This window comes from Rhopilema esculentum, chromosome 16 (genome assembly GCF_057945365.1).
Source record: "Rhopilema esculentum isolate cy_ngs chromosome 16, ASM5794536v1, whole genome shotgun sequence".
In the NCBI taxonomy this organism is placed as follows: domain Eukaryota; kingdom Metazoa; phylum Cnidaria; class Scyphozoa; order Rhizostomeae; family Rhizostomatidae; genus Rhopilema; species Rhopilema esculentum.
In genome coordinates this window covers 9,311,220-9,327,572 of record NC_142830.1, presented here as the reverse complement: position 1 = coordinate 9,327,572, position 16,353 = coordinate 9,311,220, and the positions used below count along the sequence as shown (strand labels likewise).

Sequence of the window (16,353 nt, the reverse complement as noted above, 5' to 3'; positions counted from 1 at the left end):
CAAAACAAGAGAAAAAAGATTCCCCGACAAATCGACCAAGATCGAGGGAAATCTTCAAAAAATCTCATACCCTTTTTCGAAGTAGTGGCAGAGCCCTCGTTAGAAAGTGACCCATATAACTTTTTTGTCCATGAAAGTGTTGTGTTACCCTCAATTTGATTCTTTTCTTCATTTTTTTCTGTTTTAGGGTCTAAGTTCGACCCGATAACCACTAATTACCCAGAGTACACCCAGAGGTGGTGCCAGAAATCTTCTAACAGAGGGGTTTGTGAATCCGACAGGGGGGCTAAAATGATTAAAATATGCAGTTTTCGTACGTCAATTTGTCAAATTTGCTCAGAAAATAACCCAAAATTTCCTCCAATGGAGGGGGCTAGGTGCTTCCGACGGAGAGGCTGTAGCCCCCCCCCCCCCCAACCCTCCCCTGGTGCTACCACTGATTACACCTTTTAAATACAAAACTAAGGTCTATTTTCAACTTTGTGATTTACATTGCAAAACTTTCCAAAAGGCAGACACTGTAACGACGGTGTACGTTACTTTGAGAGAATACTGTAACAATTTTTGCAGAAAAATCAAACATGAAGTGGTGCAGCCTCGTATTGAAAGGCAAATCGCTGCAGTCTCGTATTGGCATGTAGGGAAAGCATGGCGGACAAGATGGTGTCACAAAATATATTTGCTACACAAAGTGGATTGCCTCCTAAAAAGCAAAACCAGGTATGCAGATAACCTAATTAATCGATAATGAATTTTCAAAATTTATCATACTTATAGTTTGCTAGATATTAATACCTCGTTTTTGTATGAAATTTCAGCAAAAAAACGTCAAGCAATTTTCTGAAATAAAAGCATTAACGGGGAGTAACTAGATTCAGTCAGGCAGAGAAAACCTTTGAGAAAATGTCCAAGCCAACAACATAAAGGGCGAAATTATGAGGAGGGGTCCAAGTTATTTCAAGCCCTCACAATAAGATCAAGCCACACGAAGAGGGTTGGATAATTGATTTAAAAAAAATAAAGTAAAATGTATCCTGAAAATATGAGCAGTTGGTAAAACTGTAAATATTGTATTCCAGACAAAGAAATCTGAATAATAGAGAAAACTGTGGTGGATGAGTGTTTCTTTATACTTTTTCATGTTAGCTATGTACTTGGCTTCTTGTTTTACATACCCCACAAAATTTTTATTGGTGCATGCTGAACGCCAAAAAAACCTGTGTGTATTCCAAAGATCTTCAGGCCTAATTACATGGAATGCTGCCTCCCTTTGATCCCCTCTCAGCCTAATTCTTTAATGAAACTCTTTCTCAGGACATGGGCTAAAATGAAGGACTTTCTCGGGATGTGGACTCAGCAGCTTTTTAAATCGTTTTGTAATTATTAACAACGGAAAAAATGCATAAGAATAGGCTAAAGAGATGTGGGTTAAATCATGGTCAAGCTGTACAAACAAATTGACAAGGAACTATAGGAAACTGTCCTTCAAATGCTATTGGCGCCTCATAGAACAATAGCAATCAACAAGGTGTGATTGCCTTCAGGTGCGACAACGTACAAAGTACACAGGGCTTGAATAATGCGATTTCTCCAAATCAATTAACTAGAAATAATCAAGAATAAAATAATCAAAAAAGATAGAAGTTAATAAAGCTAAGCAATTAACATAGCTAAGTACTAATTAAGCTAGATACAAAACAGTCAAGAGAGATGCGAAACCTACCAACTGTATCCTGCCTTTGCCATAAGCACATCAAAGTTTGCCTATTGCTGAGCCCTGTAGGCTCCGTCTGCCTCTACCAAGAACTATTTGCATATTTTTACATAAAATTTACTCTCAAAGGTATAAACGATTCTACTATAAGAAGCTTTTAACAACAAAGGAGTTAATATCTCACGACTCCACTGACAATTGAGTCTACAGGGGCATTTATAAAATAAAACAAAAGGTGCAAAACAACTTGAAAACAAAGGCAAAATCGCAAACAAGTCTACACAGCGAAAACAAGTCTAATGGTAAACAACTACTTGAACAACAAGTTTAAAAACATCTCAAAAAATGAAAGTTTGTACTTAACACCCCCACCCCCAATATAAACCCTGCAATGACAACAACACAATGTACTAACTTTCATTTTTATACGCATTTTCAATTCCCAGAAGCCCTGTCTTTTCAGCCCCTTTCCCGAATTTTGTATGCCAGAAGCAAGATGAATTCAAATGCAAATATTTAGCCATAGATAATCACATTTTTTTAATTATCTGTTTCAAATTTAATGTGCTTTCGTGTCTTGAAGTCTTGAAGATGTTCCTGCTTTGTTGATTGACTCAGATCAAGATGACATTATGCTTCTTGACTAATTTCTTTCTTTCTAGACTAATTTCTCTCAATTGTCAATATATTAATGTTTACAAAATAGAAATATAGATAAACTCCAAGAAAAACATCATTAATATGATTTGTAAGAAATTGTTTGAAAATCTATTTAAAAACAGCCCACTTTGGTTCAATTGTGTTATTATCATTATTTTAAAGCCTAAGTTTTTCAAACTTGAAAGCACACAGGCTGTTGAACCATAGGTTGCAAAGCTTTTTTTCAAATGCAGAAATTCATATTATAAATGGATCACCTGAATGTAATACAAAATTGGGCTACATATCTTTTCCATATTCCTCAATTAAATCCTCCAAAGTTGTATTCTTTGGAAAAAATAGGTACCAAAATTTCTGCATTCCCTTTTTGTTTCCATTATTTGGTAAGTTTGGAGTGTCTATACTTATTGTGTTTCTCTAATGATCAGTCAGTATTTCCCAAAATTGTTAATTAATTTCTTTTGGATGGTGTATACTTGAATTAATTTGGTTGTTCTGATTTCAGGCATTGCAAAATTTTGCTGCTCCTCATATACAGTCATTTAACTACATGCTAGAAGATGGTCTATCAATGGCTGTTAAGGTATTCCTGAGCTATCTGGCAAGACTTCTTCCATGAAATAATTTTTTCAGTCTTTGAATTTTTCGCAGACAGTAGCTAGGGACCTGGAATTTAAGCTATGTCATACAATATCACTACTCAAAAGGAACATTCATAAATAATTTTTTTGGCTTTGATTTGGATGCTGCTTTCTGTTCATTACTTAATATTGTTAAGCTATTGATTTTTAATGTCCCCTCACCTGTAAAATCAAGCATTTTAGTTATGTTGTAGCATTGAATCTGCTTATGTCTATCACATCAAAATGATAAAAGCTAGTCATATTGAATGCATCTGTATATATAAAGAAATATGCTATTTGGCTGTAGCTTTTGATGCCTCAAACTTGAGTTTGATTCAGATAAAGTAATTACAATGAGGCAGCACCCTTGTGGAAATAATTTCCTTAGTCAGCCTTGGCCTACTGAATAGATACAAAAATACATTTTTATAATTTTACTTCTACTTACGTCAGTTATAATACAACTTGATTCCAATTCTAGGGTTTTTTATAAAAAGCCAAATTGTTGATCCACTAGTTTGTAGGGCCTTCTCCTATCCCAGGTCATATTATCAACATTTTGCATTACATTTTCTTAATTTTTAAATTAGGAAACGTGGTTAGTGTCCCAAAACTACCATACTTTTTCCACAGCCTTTAGGCACTGCTTACACTCAGACTTGTGATTTTCATAGAGATTTGCTTTAGGACCTGCTCATTTCAATTTTTATGGTTGATATTTTTACTTAGGATATTATGCCACAAGAATTCCTGCTTCCTGATGGCAAAAGAATGTCACTGCATCTTGTTGTGAGTAAAGAGATTTTAACATATTTAAGCATCATTCATGAAGAACTTTCCCTTGTTTCCCCTTTTTGTTTTGTTAATTTTACATACTTTGAATATGTCATCTTACAAAAATGTAGCAGTTTATAAGAATCTTTAACACTCTTCAATGAGAATCCTAGTTCATAGTTTAATTGTATGTTTGTGCTACAATTTAGTCTGTTTTTTTTTCTGGACAGGATGCATCAATAGGAATTCCTACAGTGCCTGAAGGTTGTTATGCAAGAACAATGAAAATTTATCCCTCTGAGGTTTGTATTTGACTAGCTGAGCCTTATTTCTCATGCTTAGGTGTCAGTGTTTAAGAAATTTGCAACATTTTCACATATATATACTGTCCTCCAGGCCTGAAGGCCTTTTGAGGAGCAAGAAAAAAGGCACTTGACAAACTGAGCACCTTCAACTTTCTAGGTGCTGAATTGAGCATCATCAAATTTCATCAAAAAAATTCGCTTTTTGCATTTAGTTTCTAGACAGCATAAGCACATTAGGTGCTCGATCAATCAACTCATAGAACTTTCTGGGAGGGTGTTGAGGCACTTGATCGAGCTTGAGCGCCTCTCCTTGCAAGGCCTGTATACTGTTTGTCTTACTGAGAATGGCTAGCAATTTTGTTCGATAAGATTTGCTGTAAACTTTAAAAAGAAATTTCTTTGCAATGAAATAAATGTTTGAAATACCTCTTGTGTGTTTCCTAAAATACCTATAGTGTCCTTGAAAATGTTAGTATGTAAAATGGAAATATCTATCTTCAAATTCAGTTTACGTTGAAACTATTGTTTGCAGTGTAGGGAAAGAGCAGTTTCCTATGGTGCCAAGTTACAAGTAAGCTGCAACTATACAATAAATGGTGGTGAATCTTCTGGGTTTGTTATGCAAACAATAGCAGATGTGCCAATTATGGTCAAAGTTAGTCTTCACTTGTTCAACACTTTGATTCTAATTGAAATAACTATACTTTTTGGCTCTTGAACACAGCTTTCAACAAAAATATTTGTGCTTCATTATATCACATTTTTAATTTTCTGATACAAGTTGAGGCTTAATCTTTTAACAATCATAAATAACTTGTAAATTTAGATTTGTTGATATTGGATGAGTGTTTTAGGCAGACTCAATATCTGAATAAAAGACTAAATAGCACTAGATATAAAAACTATGTTATCACATATGCACTAAGGTGCCTGTTTGCAATCAAGAACATTTTGTATGCTCATTTATCTTTTATTTCAAGTAATTATAATTTATTTTTTATGCAGTCCAAAAACTGTTCATTGCATAATCTTTCTCCTGCTGAATTAGTTCAAAAGCATGAAGAGGCAGAGGTAATGCATAACAATTTTTTCTTTTTGTATTCCTTGACTTGATTTTGCAGGTGGATCACTAACAATTCAATATGGCATTCATTACACACTTCTGTCGTTAGATATGCTAAAGAATGTGCAGAAATTAAACAACATGCTTATTAATACTCTGTTCTTATTTAGTTTCAAACTTAAATATTGATTCTAACCCTACTCCGTTATTTCTTATTCCTGATCCATCCTTCAGTGTTCCTTTATGTCATGGTTTCATTTTCTTTCGGTTTTTGTATGAGATGCACCTTTGATTCATCTGATGATTTTTTTGCTTGAGATATTCAAAAAGCTCCATTTTGCCCAAAGTCATGTTGCTTGAGTCTTTCCAGTTTCTATTTCACTTTCTCGTGCTTTCTCTATCTCAACATTTTTTTGAAATCTTATTGTCCTTTTTTTGAAACGTTGCAGATAGATGCATTTTTTTTAATTTTTATTTTACGCTGTTCCTTATTTTCATTTCAAACATTCTAAACATATTTATTTGTGATTTTTTTCTTTTAATAGAGTGCAGTTTTTAGTGAATTTAGTACGTACACATTTGGGTTGGAAGTTATACCATCTTTAAAGGCGTGCCTTAGATTTCCAAAGTGAACATTCACTCTAATTTGTAAATTATTGTTTTTATCAGGAATGGGGAGGTTATTTCATCATTAATGGAATTGAAAAGATCCTGCGTATGCTGATATTGCAAAGAAGAAATTATGTAGGCCAATAAGCATTTTCTAGTTTTGTAAACACCAGCCTTGTAGCAGTTAACTGAGCCATTAAAATTTTTTAGCTCATTACTTCTTTTATATTGAAATTATTTTCTTACTTTATTCATCCGCATTGCTCGAGGGCTTTAAATTAGACTATTAATAAGGTTTTATGTTTGTTATTATTTGCTTTATTTTTGTACTGGCTTCGACTTTAGTGCGAGTGCATAAAGATTTCTTGCCATGGAATGACTGGTTAAAGAATTTGTGGAGATTGAGAGGTTGCAATCAATCATTCCAAAATATTTAAAATGAGTGATTAACAACAGTAATTTTCTCCGCTCAGTTTAAAGCCAGCCATGGTAATTTGTTGTGCAAACTAAAAACGAGTTTATTGTTTCGTCTCTTTATTGTTTTTATTCCTCTCTCAAAGCCATTAGCGATGATAAGACCGTCATGGAAAGGAAGGGGGCAACTTTTCACGGAATTTGGTGTATCAGTCCGAACAGTTAAGGAAGATCAAAGTGGCACGGTTTGTTACTAGCCATTTTACGCTTTTGATTCGTCTCTAAAGCGGAGTAAAGCTTCCAAAACTCCAACATTTTTCAGTTTCTCAGCATCATATTGTGTTCCCCCCAATTTTTTTCCAATAAAGCTGCTCGAGAGTATAATAAATTGTCATTTTGATGCATTTTTGAATGATTAAATGCTCAGGGTATAGGGGAATAAAGTTGATGGATGGGAATTCCAATTATTTATATGTGCATTTCTTAATAAAGTTTTTAGGCAACATTTTAACATGCAACATTTCCAAGCATTTCTTTTTCCATGTTTTTTCATCAATTTACGTATTACACCGTTTAGGAGAATGAATCGTGACTAGAAAAAATTTGCCTTGGGTGCCCTGTGTTTAATTAAAAACTGAGAAGGAAAACTAGCAAGTTACCAGCTCTTTTTGCGTTTTAAACATCACCGTTGGCAGGATATTTTATTTCTTTTAACGACAAAAAGTGATCATACTCAGCAAGAGAGTTCGTTTCCTTGCATACAAATAATCTTTATGCGAATGCATGTTCTTTTATTTAAGTATGTGTCCAAAGTTTCGTGGACTTTCTGTGCATTTAGGGGCCCTTTACATGAGACCCGAAACGAAACTCATGCCGGCACGAGTTTTCATGCCGGTGTCATATGCGTTTCTGCATGGGCATGCGTTTCTGCATGGGCTGAGACACATATGCGTTTCAAATGTTAAAGTGTAATGGCGGACATGGAGGGCCTAGCTGTGGGGTACACAACGCGCACATCCAATATAAACAATACAAAACGAAATCAAAGTTCTAGAAATTAACTAAATATCAAATACTCAAATAAATAAACCTCTTGACATGATAAACTCAGAAAACGAAATTACAATCATGCTATTGATAAGATGAACAACTACCATCCGCTTAGCCCATGCAGAAACGCATAGAGAATTTCAATGTTATGCGTTTCTGCATGGGGCATCTAAAATCAAAACACCATCGAATTTCATCGCAAATGACTGTTTACTAACAAGAAATGATTGCAACAATCTGATATAGGTCAAACTTTTCCATGCAAGTAGCATTTTTGAATTTTTTATCATTTTTTGTAGTTTGCCTTAGGCCCATGCAGAAACGCATAGAGAATTTCATTGTTATGCGTTTCTGCATGGGGCATCTAAAATCAAAACACCATCGAATTTCATCGCAAATGACTGTTTACTACCAAGAAATGATTGCAACAATCTTATATAGGTCAAACTTTTCCATGCAAGTAGCATTTTTGAATTTTTTATCATTTTTTGTAGTTTGCCTTGGGCCCATGCAGAAACGCATAGAGAATTTCAGTGTTATGCGTTTCTGCATGGGGCATCTAAAATCAAAACACCATCGAATTTCATCGCAAATTAATGTTTACTAGCAAGAACTGATTGCAACAACCTAATATAGGTCAAACTTTTCCATGCAAGTAGCATTTTTGATTTTTTTATCATTTTTTGTAGTTTGCCTTAGGCCCATACAGAAACGCATAGAGAATTTCAGTGTTATGCGTTTCTGCATGGGGCATCTAAAATCAAAACACCATCGAATTTCATCGCAAATTAATGTTTACTAGCAAGAACTGATTGCAACAATCTTATATAGGTCAAACTTTTCCATGCAAGTAGCATTTTTGATTTTTTTATCATTTTTTGTAGTTTGCCTTAGGCCCATACAGAAACGCATAGAGAATTTCAGTGTTATGCGTTTCTGCATGGGGCATCTAAAATCAAAACACCATCGAATTTCATCGCAAATTAATGTTTACTAGCAAGAACTGATTGCAACAACCTAATATAGGTCAAACTTTTCCATGCAAGTAGCATTTTTGAATTTTTTATCATTTTTTTTAGTTTGCCTTAGGCCCATACAGAAACGCATAGAGAATTTCAGTGTTATGCGTTTCTGCATGGGGCATCTAAAATCAAAACACCATCGAATTTCATCGCAAATGACTGTTTACTAACAAGAAATGATTGCAACAATCTGATATAGGTCAAACTTTTCCATGCAAGTAGCATTTTTGAATTTTTTATCATTTTTTGTAGTTTGCCTTGGGCCCATGCAGAAACGGATAGAGAATTTCAGTGTTATGCGTTTCTGCATGGGGCATCTAAAATCAAAACACCATCGAATTTCATCGCAAATTAATGTTTACTAGCAAGAAATGATTGCAAAAATCTGATATAGGTCAAACTTTTCCATGCAAGTAGCATTTTTGAATTTTTTATCATTTTTTGTAGTTTGCCTTAGGCCCATGCAGAAACGCATAGAGAATTTCAGTGTTATGCGTTTCTGCATGGGGCATCTAAAATCAAAACACCATCGAATTTCATCGCAAATGAATGTTTACTAGCAAGAAATGATTGCAACAACCTGATATAGGTCAAACTTTTCCATGCAAGTAGCATTTTTGAATTTTTTATCATTTTTTGTAGTTTGCCTTAGGCCCATGCAGAAACGCATAGAGAATTTCAGTGTTATGCGTTTCTGCATGGGGCATCTAAAATCAAAATACCATCGAATTTCATCGCAAAAGCATGTTAACTAACAAGAAGTGATTGTGATAATATGATCTAGGTCAAACTTTTCCATGCAAGTAGCATTTTTGAATTTTTTATCATTTTTTGTAGTTTGCCTTAGGCCCATGCAGAAACGCATAGAGAATTTCAGTGTTATGCGTTTCTGCATGGGGCATCTAAAATCAAAACACCATCGAATTTCATCGCAAATGAATGTTTACTAGCAAGAAATGATTGCAACAACCTGATATAGGTCAAACTTTTCCATGCAAGTAGCATTTTTGAATTTTTTATCATTTTTTGTAGTTTGCCTTAGGCCCATGCAGAAACGCATAGAGAATTTCAGTGTTATGCGTTTCTGCATGGGGCATCTAAAATCAAAACACCATCGAATTTCATCGCAAATGACTGTTTACTAACAAGAAATGATTGCAACAATCTGATATAGGTCAAACTTTTCCATGCAAGTAGCATTTTTGAATTTTTTATCATTTTTTGTAGTTTGCCTTAGGCCCATGCAGAAACGCATAGAGAATTTCAGTGTTATGCGTTTCTGCATGGGGCATCTAAAATCAAAACACCATCGAATTTCATCGCAAATGACTGTTTACTAACAAGAAATGATTGCAACAATCTGATATAGGTCAAACTTTTCCATGCAAGTAGCATTTTTGAATTTTTTATCATTTTTTGTAGTTTGCCTTGGGCCCATGCAGAAACGCATAGAGAATTTCAGTGTTATGCGTTTCTGCATGGGGCATCTAAAATCAAAACACCATCGAATTTCATCGCAAAAGCATGTTAACTAACAAGAAGTGATTGTGAGAATATGATCTAGGTCAAACTTTTCCATGCAAGTAGCATTTTTGAATTTTTTATCATTTTTTGTAGTTTGCCTTAGGCCCATGCAGAAACGCATAGAGAATTTCAGTGTCATGCGTTTCTGCATGGGGCATATAACGAGAGGAACGGATGTCTAAATGCAAAACACCATCGACGATCATCGTGAAAAAAATATTAATAACAGAGGTTGGATTAATTAGCCCGACTCGATTTAAGTTACGACACAAGTTGCCTTTAGTATTTGAAATTTTTTTGTTTTCCTTCTATTTTAAATATATGTTTTCGCAACCCTCAGCTCGCATAAAAATTTAAATTTAGTAATTTTCACCAAAAAGCAATATTGGTATTTTTATGGAAATCCCTGTTCGACCATTTTGCTTCAACCGCTACATCCCAATTATCGGTACCCCTAAACCTTTTGGCAGTATTAAAAATGTTTGGAGAATTTGTTTTTTGCCAGGGATGGCGCTATCGAAAAAGTTTTAATGTATTGATGTTTAAGCCTTACATTATTGCTGACAAAAGATATGCCAGTTTTTTGAAAGGAAAAATATGAATAATCGCACAAATTTAGAAAATCTTTTAGGGGCTAAGCAGCCTATCAATGCAGGCTTTTAATACATTTTGAATAGAGACTTATGAGAGGGTTAAGCAATGCAAATACCTTCTACGGAAAGAGCTTTTTGCAATTGAACATTTTAGTCTACGAAGCATCTCTTCCTGTTCTTTCTAAGGACACTTGCAAGACTTGATGGGGATATTGTCGAAGGGGCCCACGAGACTTGACCTTGGAAAAATTATAAAAACCATGCTCTTTCAAACACTAAACGTTTTATATCTTGATGTTTCTTAACGGTTTAGACTCAAAGATTAGTGATATTATTATTGTTTTAAAGTCGATGTAAACAGTAATTGTTCAATTCATAGCTTTTACAATTTCAACTTTCTTCATGCGGCGCTACAAAATTTTCAAAAAAGCAAATTTGCTTTAGCCCGTTACAGAAACATCTACGATTACAAGAACCGCCCTCCTCCCCGGGCCAAATCGAGTATCAGTGGGACTTGGAAAAGTAGTGCCCCCAAATTGATTAAAAAAGCTGCCACTGGGAGAGGCCTTTTTTCGATTTAGTACCAACAAGAAATCTTGAAACCTTCGTGGGAATATCATCAGGGACGGATTTCAGCGGCAATGATTTTGGTGCCACACCTTTCAGGTAACTGGGAAAGGATGGAAAGGCCCATTTTAGAAATTAAACTTTTCGCTTCAAGGTGAAGAAGTTAAGAAGATAAAAAGAGTAAATTATTCCATTATTTTTTCGCTACTGACCACCAAAAATGTTTTTAACGGAATCAAAAAAATTTACCAAAGGACACAAAAATATTGGGGGGTGGCGCACCCCCTACAGCCCCCTCCTGGTAAATCTGTCCCTGAATATCATATGAACCAACGGAGTAACAATCATTGCCTGATTCTTTATTGATCTCTGAAGACGTAAGGGCTCTGAACTACTTACAATTTTTCTTCCATTGAACCCCACACCCTTTGTTGGCGACACCCTCGGTGATGAGAAGAAGCAATAAGGCATCAATCTGAATAAGAAATCGAGCTTTAAAAACATGTCCACCTGTTTTATAAAACATCTAGTCATGCTTTTACTCGTATTTCAGTTTTGATGGAGCCTGAGAAACTAAAATCGTTGATGTCTCAGATTGGCTATTGCCTGCTGATTTGGGTGTTTCGAGAAAGAAATTTGAACTATAAGATAAACTGAATTTAAGAGAAAGGCCTATAATAGTATATATTTATGATTCCATAAATATACTAAAATGCGTGCGGTACAATATGATGAATTTAATTAACGATCAATGTAAGTAAATTGTACCAGGAAAATTTTTTTTTAAAAATAATTAACGACGTTTCGAGCATAGCCCGTTATCAAGTAAGATAGAAAAGCGATGATAGAACTAAAAAACGTTAAAGAAATATGGAATTCGACCAACAGAATAGGAAGACGGATGTAAGAGCATGGAAAAGAAATATATGGAAAAAGCTAGTAAAAATAAATATATATATACATATACGCAAATACAGAATTTATGCATATGCATACATATATATATATATATAATTTCCTGGTACAATTACTTACATTGCTCGTTATTTATAAATTTATGATGCTTTTAGCTTTGAAAAATTATTTAAACTGATAGCTCTTTAAGCGTTCATCAGTTGAACCTGAATTTGCTTTTGGTAGAGGTCTACAAATCAATATCACATCTATGTATGTTCTAGCTTCATAAAGCTAGCTTTGGTGGAAAAAATTCCTTACAATCTAACGTCTCTTGATGAACTACAATTGTCAACTTGCCTTGGAATTAATATCAAACGATCATTTTTGTAGGAAAAAGTACGAGAAACACTATGACCAGAGTTGAAAAACTCAGACTCCCTTTAGATATTCAAAATATATATTTATAAAAGCTCATAAATGCAAAGCTTGCAACAGTAGTTAAGATATTTTATTCAAATTTTGGTTTGTTTATTGTAACAAGTATTTCACTAATTTATGTTTTTAATAGTAAATTTTATATTTTTTCGTAAGTGATTGGTAAGCATTTTCAGCCTTATTCATTTGCGAACCTTAAAATATTACTGAAAATAGAGCTGTGGAGGATGTAAATCAACTACTACTGGTTTACTTTTTATCAAAATGGTAGGAATTCTATACCATCTGTGATTTATTCAAAAATTGCCCAGAATTCCTTTTTCTGGTTCTTTAACCAAATAATAGTCATATACCAGGAACTAATTTTATATCGTTGGCTTTGAATTATGGCAATCCTTTTGGGGGAAGCTCTTTGTGTAAATCTGCATAATTTTATCCGTGTAACGCATGATATTATCACATATTCTTAGCTTTATGTTAGCTAGTTGCTGTTTTCTAACTTACAAGTCTAAATTTGTTATTAAGGTTTTGTGGCGATGGATCATTGCAGAAACCTTTATTAAAAGTTGTTAGGAAACGCACATCCGTTGAAACACATTTGTGTCCTGTCTAACGCATATGCGCTTCACGCCATTCACTGCTAGGCCCTGCATGTCCGCCATTACACTGTAACACTTGAAACGCATATGCGTCTCGGCCCATGCAGAAACGCATGCCCATGCAGAAACGCATAGTACACCGGCACGAGTTTCATGTCGGGTGCTGGTCTGAGCTACTGTTGTGATTACATGGCGTTGACCGAAATGAAACTCATGCCGGCATGAAAACTCATGCCGGCACGAAAATCTCATGTCGCTTTTTCGTGCCGGCATGAAGTTTCATGCCGGCACGAAAGTGTCGTGTAAACAGATCAGTTTTTCATATCGGGGGGAATCAGTGATAAAATCGCCTCCGTTGCACAAATGCTGCATTTGGATTTGGTGAAATGTATGGCCTAAATTCTGACAACAAGTCTGAAAAAAATTCCCTTGACATTCTAAAGTTAACATGCCATTCTCCATCGCTTAAAATTCCATCCCAAACATTTAACCACCATGCACTTGTGCGACCAGGCTTTTTCCATTGTCGTCTTTTTTTCCTCAAAAATCTATTTCTCATGGCTCTGTATCGGCAAAGGGCGCGATTTTTATCTTCAACCGCAGCTCTTAACTTTTCCTTAATTTCTTGCTGTTGCAAGAATACCTGTATAGCTAGAAGCATTTGGCATTGTAGCGCAATGCTACCAGTTGTAAAAACTAGATAATTGAGGACTGTGATCAAAAGAAGATTCCTTGGATCCTCTGCCGCCATTTTAAAAATTTACTCTCAAACTTTCCCGCTCTTTTTTGAGAAGCACGAAGTCACGTGAATATCATGCGAAAGAATTCGACAGTTTCATGTCGGGTTTCATGTAACGGCGAGCAAATTTCACCGAATTTTCATGCCGGCACGAACTCATGCCGGCATGAGTTCATTTCGGGTCTCATGTAAAGGGCCCCTTAGATACATTTATTTGTATGCATGTTGATTATGGTTGTTAAATGCCTCTCTAATAGATTCATCCAGTTAAAGAGTCCCTATTTGCCGCTCAATTAGCAACTGAACTGAAGTTCAAAATCTTTTTCATAGACCAACGTATTGCACTACTTGACCGACCAGTCATGTATCTTGTCATTTCTGTATAAGAAGCAACAGTTCTTTGTTCCTTTGATCTTCATTCTCAAGGTAAGTCTTTCTATTTGAAGATTTCCCGTCAGCATTGTCTATTTTCTGAAATGATGTATAATTAGAATATTTGCTTGGCATTGTCTTTCACGGTAGATTTTTGATGTGTGATCATGGTGTTATTGCGTGGGCGGCATGGCAACATTTTTCCGAAATATACCAAAACTAGATAATCCCTATGCCTTTGAAATGATCATGTTGGCACAGGTAATATGTAAAGCTGTTAACCTTCTTTAACTCCGTTGCGGCCAAAATACAAAACGATGACCGCACGTTTTGTGCGCCGATGCAAAATCAACCAGTAGTCCACAACACTCTCTGTTTGCAACTTTCCTTATATTGTAATTTCTGTGCGACTGAGGTTTTTTAAAGAAAATTTAGCTTTTTTCATTTTTTATTCTATGAAAGTTGTAAAGTGGTAAATTCTGTAAATCCTTGTTCAACAGGCCTTGGTCAATACAACAGACTACTTCATTTATAAGGAGCTCATCAAAGGTTTTGAGAAAGATGCCGGTTTTAAAGAGTACGTTGGCTTGGCTTTTATCTGTATTCCTGAATGTCGATTTTAAAACTCGCACTATTGAGGAGCTCTGATTGTTTGCTCTGATGAGAAATACAGTCTCCTTTGGGTTTTATTATCAACCAATTATAACCGCACCTATCCTTATCTCCTTCACTCCGTACTAGTGATTGGTTTATATTTAAGGCATCAAGACGAGGCAACATAACACTTACATATACATTTAATTTTAAAGGGTAAACCATTGAAAACAAGCACTGGAGAGCATTTTGCATTCTTTCGCAACAATGATTCATGTGCAATACATTGCTAGAGAGACTGGTGACTTTTTCATTGATTATAAGCCATACAAGCAAGTTGTAACTACCCCAGTTTCATAGCTACATAATAATGCGATTAGGATGCAAACTTTTTATTGAAAAGACAAAAAAGAATTCAAAGTTTGATTGTATAAACATTGTAGAAGTGATATTATTTTCAAGAAATGGAACTGTGGAACTTGCAAGAAGAAAATAACCTAAACTTTTGAGTATGTTAACAGATATTCAGCTCAGCTGGTTCCGTCAAGTCTTTGTCAACTTGATATGAATTCAGTTCAACTCTCTTTCTTTAAAAATTCTTCAATGTGTCTTTGATATGTGGTTATCTTTGACAATTTTAGTGCAGTCTCAAGTATGCTGAGAGAGGCTCAAAACGAACAACTGACCAGCCAAAATTCAGTATTAAAGTATATAGGTAATCATCAAGCTCTTTACCATACGAAATTTGTGTTATCTGAAATCATTTAATGAGAATAGCAGCGTTTTTCGTTGCTATCCAATACACTGGAATACACTGGTTGTATTGCATTATTTTGGGCAAATGTTGAACATTCATGAGAGTAGATGTTATTCGAATTCATTGTATTTTCTTATTTACTAAATTTGTTGTCTAGAACAGTACGGTTCTAAATTGCTACTCCACGCTTAATATGATCATCAGCAATAATGTTTCTACAAGAGAGTAGAATTCTGTGAAGCAATATCAAAGCAGACAACTTGCAAATTTTCATTGTCATTTTGTATATTTTGGTAGTAACGACCATTTTCTCTTTATGTTGTATCATTCCCCGTCTTTTTGCGTTTTTAATGCCTTTTGGCTATTGCTATTTTGATCGCAAGATTTGGAGAATCCTGCAGATGGCCAATTCAGCACTTGTTCGTTTTTGCATATTTTTCATTCAAGGGAACCCTATTTTGTTGTGTGATCTCGTGATAAACAGCTTTTTAATCTTTCTGCCATATTTGCTTAATATTTCACAATGAATTTTAGGAGAAAAGTTCAGAGTGAAGGTTAATTTGCCGCCATGGTATTCTGATGAAGAGGTTGGCTCGTTTTTGATAAGGTTTGTTTGAAGAATTTTTTTCAAGTATACAAGCAACATGTCTGCTTTCTTAAGTAGTGGAAACAAATTTGCCTTCTTGATTGGTAATTTTTAAACCGATTCCACCTTTGAGCTCATTTTTATATTTTGATTGTTTCTTTTACGCCCATTGGAAACATTTAAAGAATTTTCGCTTTTAAAAAGGTTTTACTTTGATAAATTGAAAACAGAAGACATACTTTGAAAGTCTTGTTTTCTTGAGGTTTTTTCAACTTTGTATTAATTCTCATCGAAGGAAGTTTTTTTCAACTTCTATTTATTCTATAAAGCTGACACTTAATAGAACAAGATGTAAAATTTAGTATTTTTTATGTTTACAAGAGATAAAGGTTCCTAGAGAAAATTTTCTAATGATAAGAATTGGCGCCACAATTTTCATTTTTAAAATCTTGGAAC

At 34.7% G+C, this 16,353-nt stretch overlaps 1 protein-coding gene across 1 annotated transcript in view; it reads left to right on the top strand.

Moving 5' to 3' along the window:
- The first annotated feature begins 608 nt into the window (after positions 1–608).
- LOC135682232 (DNA-directed RNA polymerase I subunit RPA2) overlaps positions 609–16,353 on the top strand; it is a 30,726-nt gene continuing 14,981 nt past the window's right edge. The window contains exons 1-12 of the mRNA XM_089112892.1: positions 609–720; positions 2,880–2,957; positions 3,727–3,786; positions 4,002–4,073; positions 4,609–4,731; positions 5,082–5,147; positions 5,809–5,883; positions 6,309–6,407; positions 13,919–14,014; positions 14,461–14,537; positions 15,196–15,269; positions 15,846–15,918. Of these exons, the coding sequence (XP_088969018.1) occupies positions 649–720; positions 2,880–2,957; positions 3,727–3,786; positions 4,002–4,073; positions 4,609–4,731; positions 5,082–5,147; positions 5,809–5,883; positions 6,309–6,407; positions 13,919–14,014; positions 14,461–14,537; positions 15,196–15,269; positions 15,846–15,918 (965 nt within the window). The 5' untranslated portion in view covers positions 609–648. The remainder of the gene's footprint in view (positions 721–2,879; positions 2,958–3,726; positions 3,787–4,001; positions 4,074–4,608; positions 4,732–5,081; positions 5,148–5,808; positions 5,884–6,308; positions 6,408–13,918; positions 14,015–14,460; positions 14,538–15,195; positions 15,270–15,845; positions 15,919–16,353) is intronic.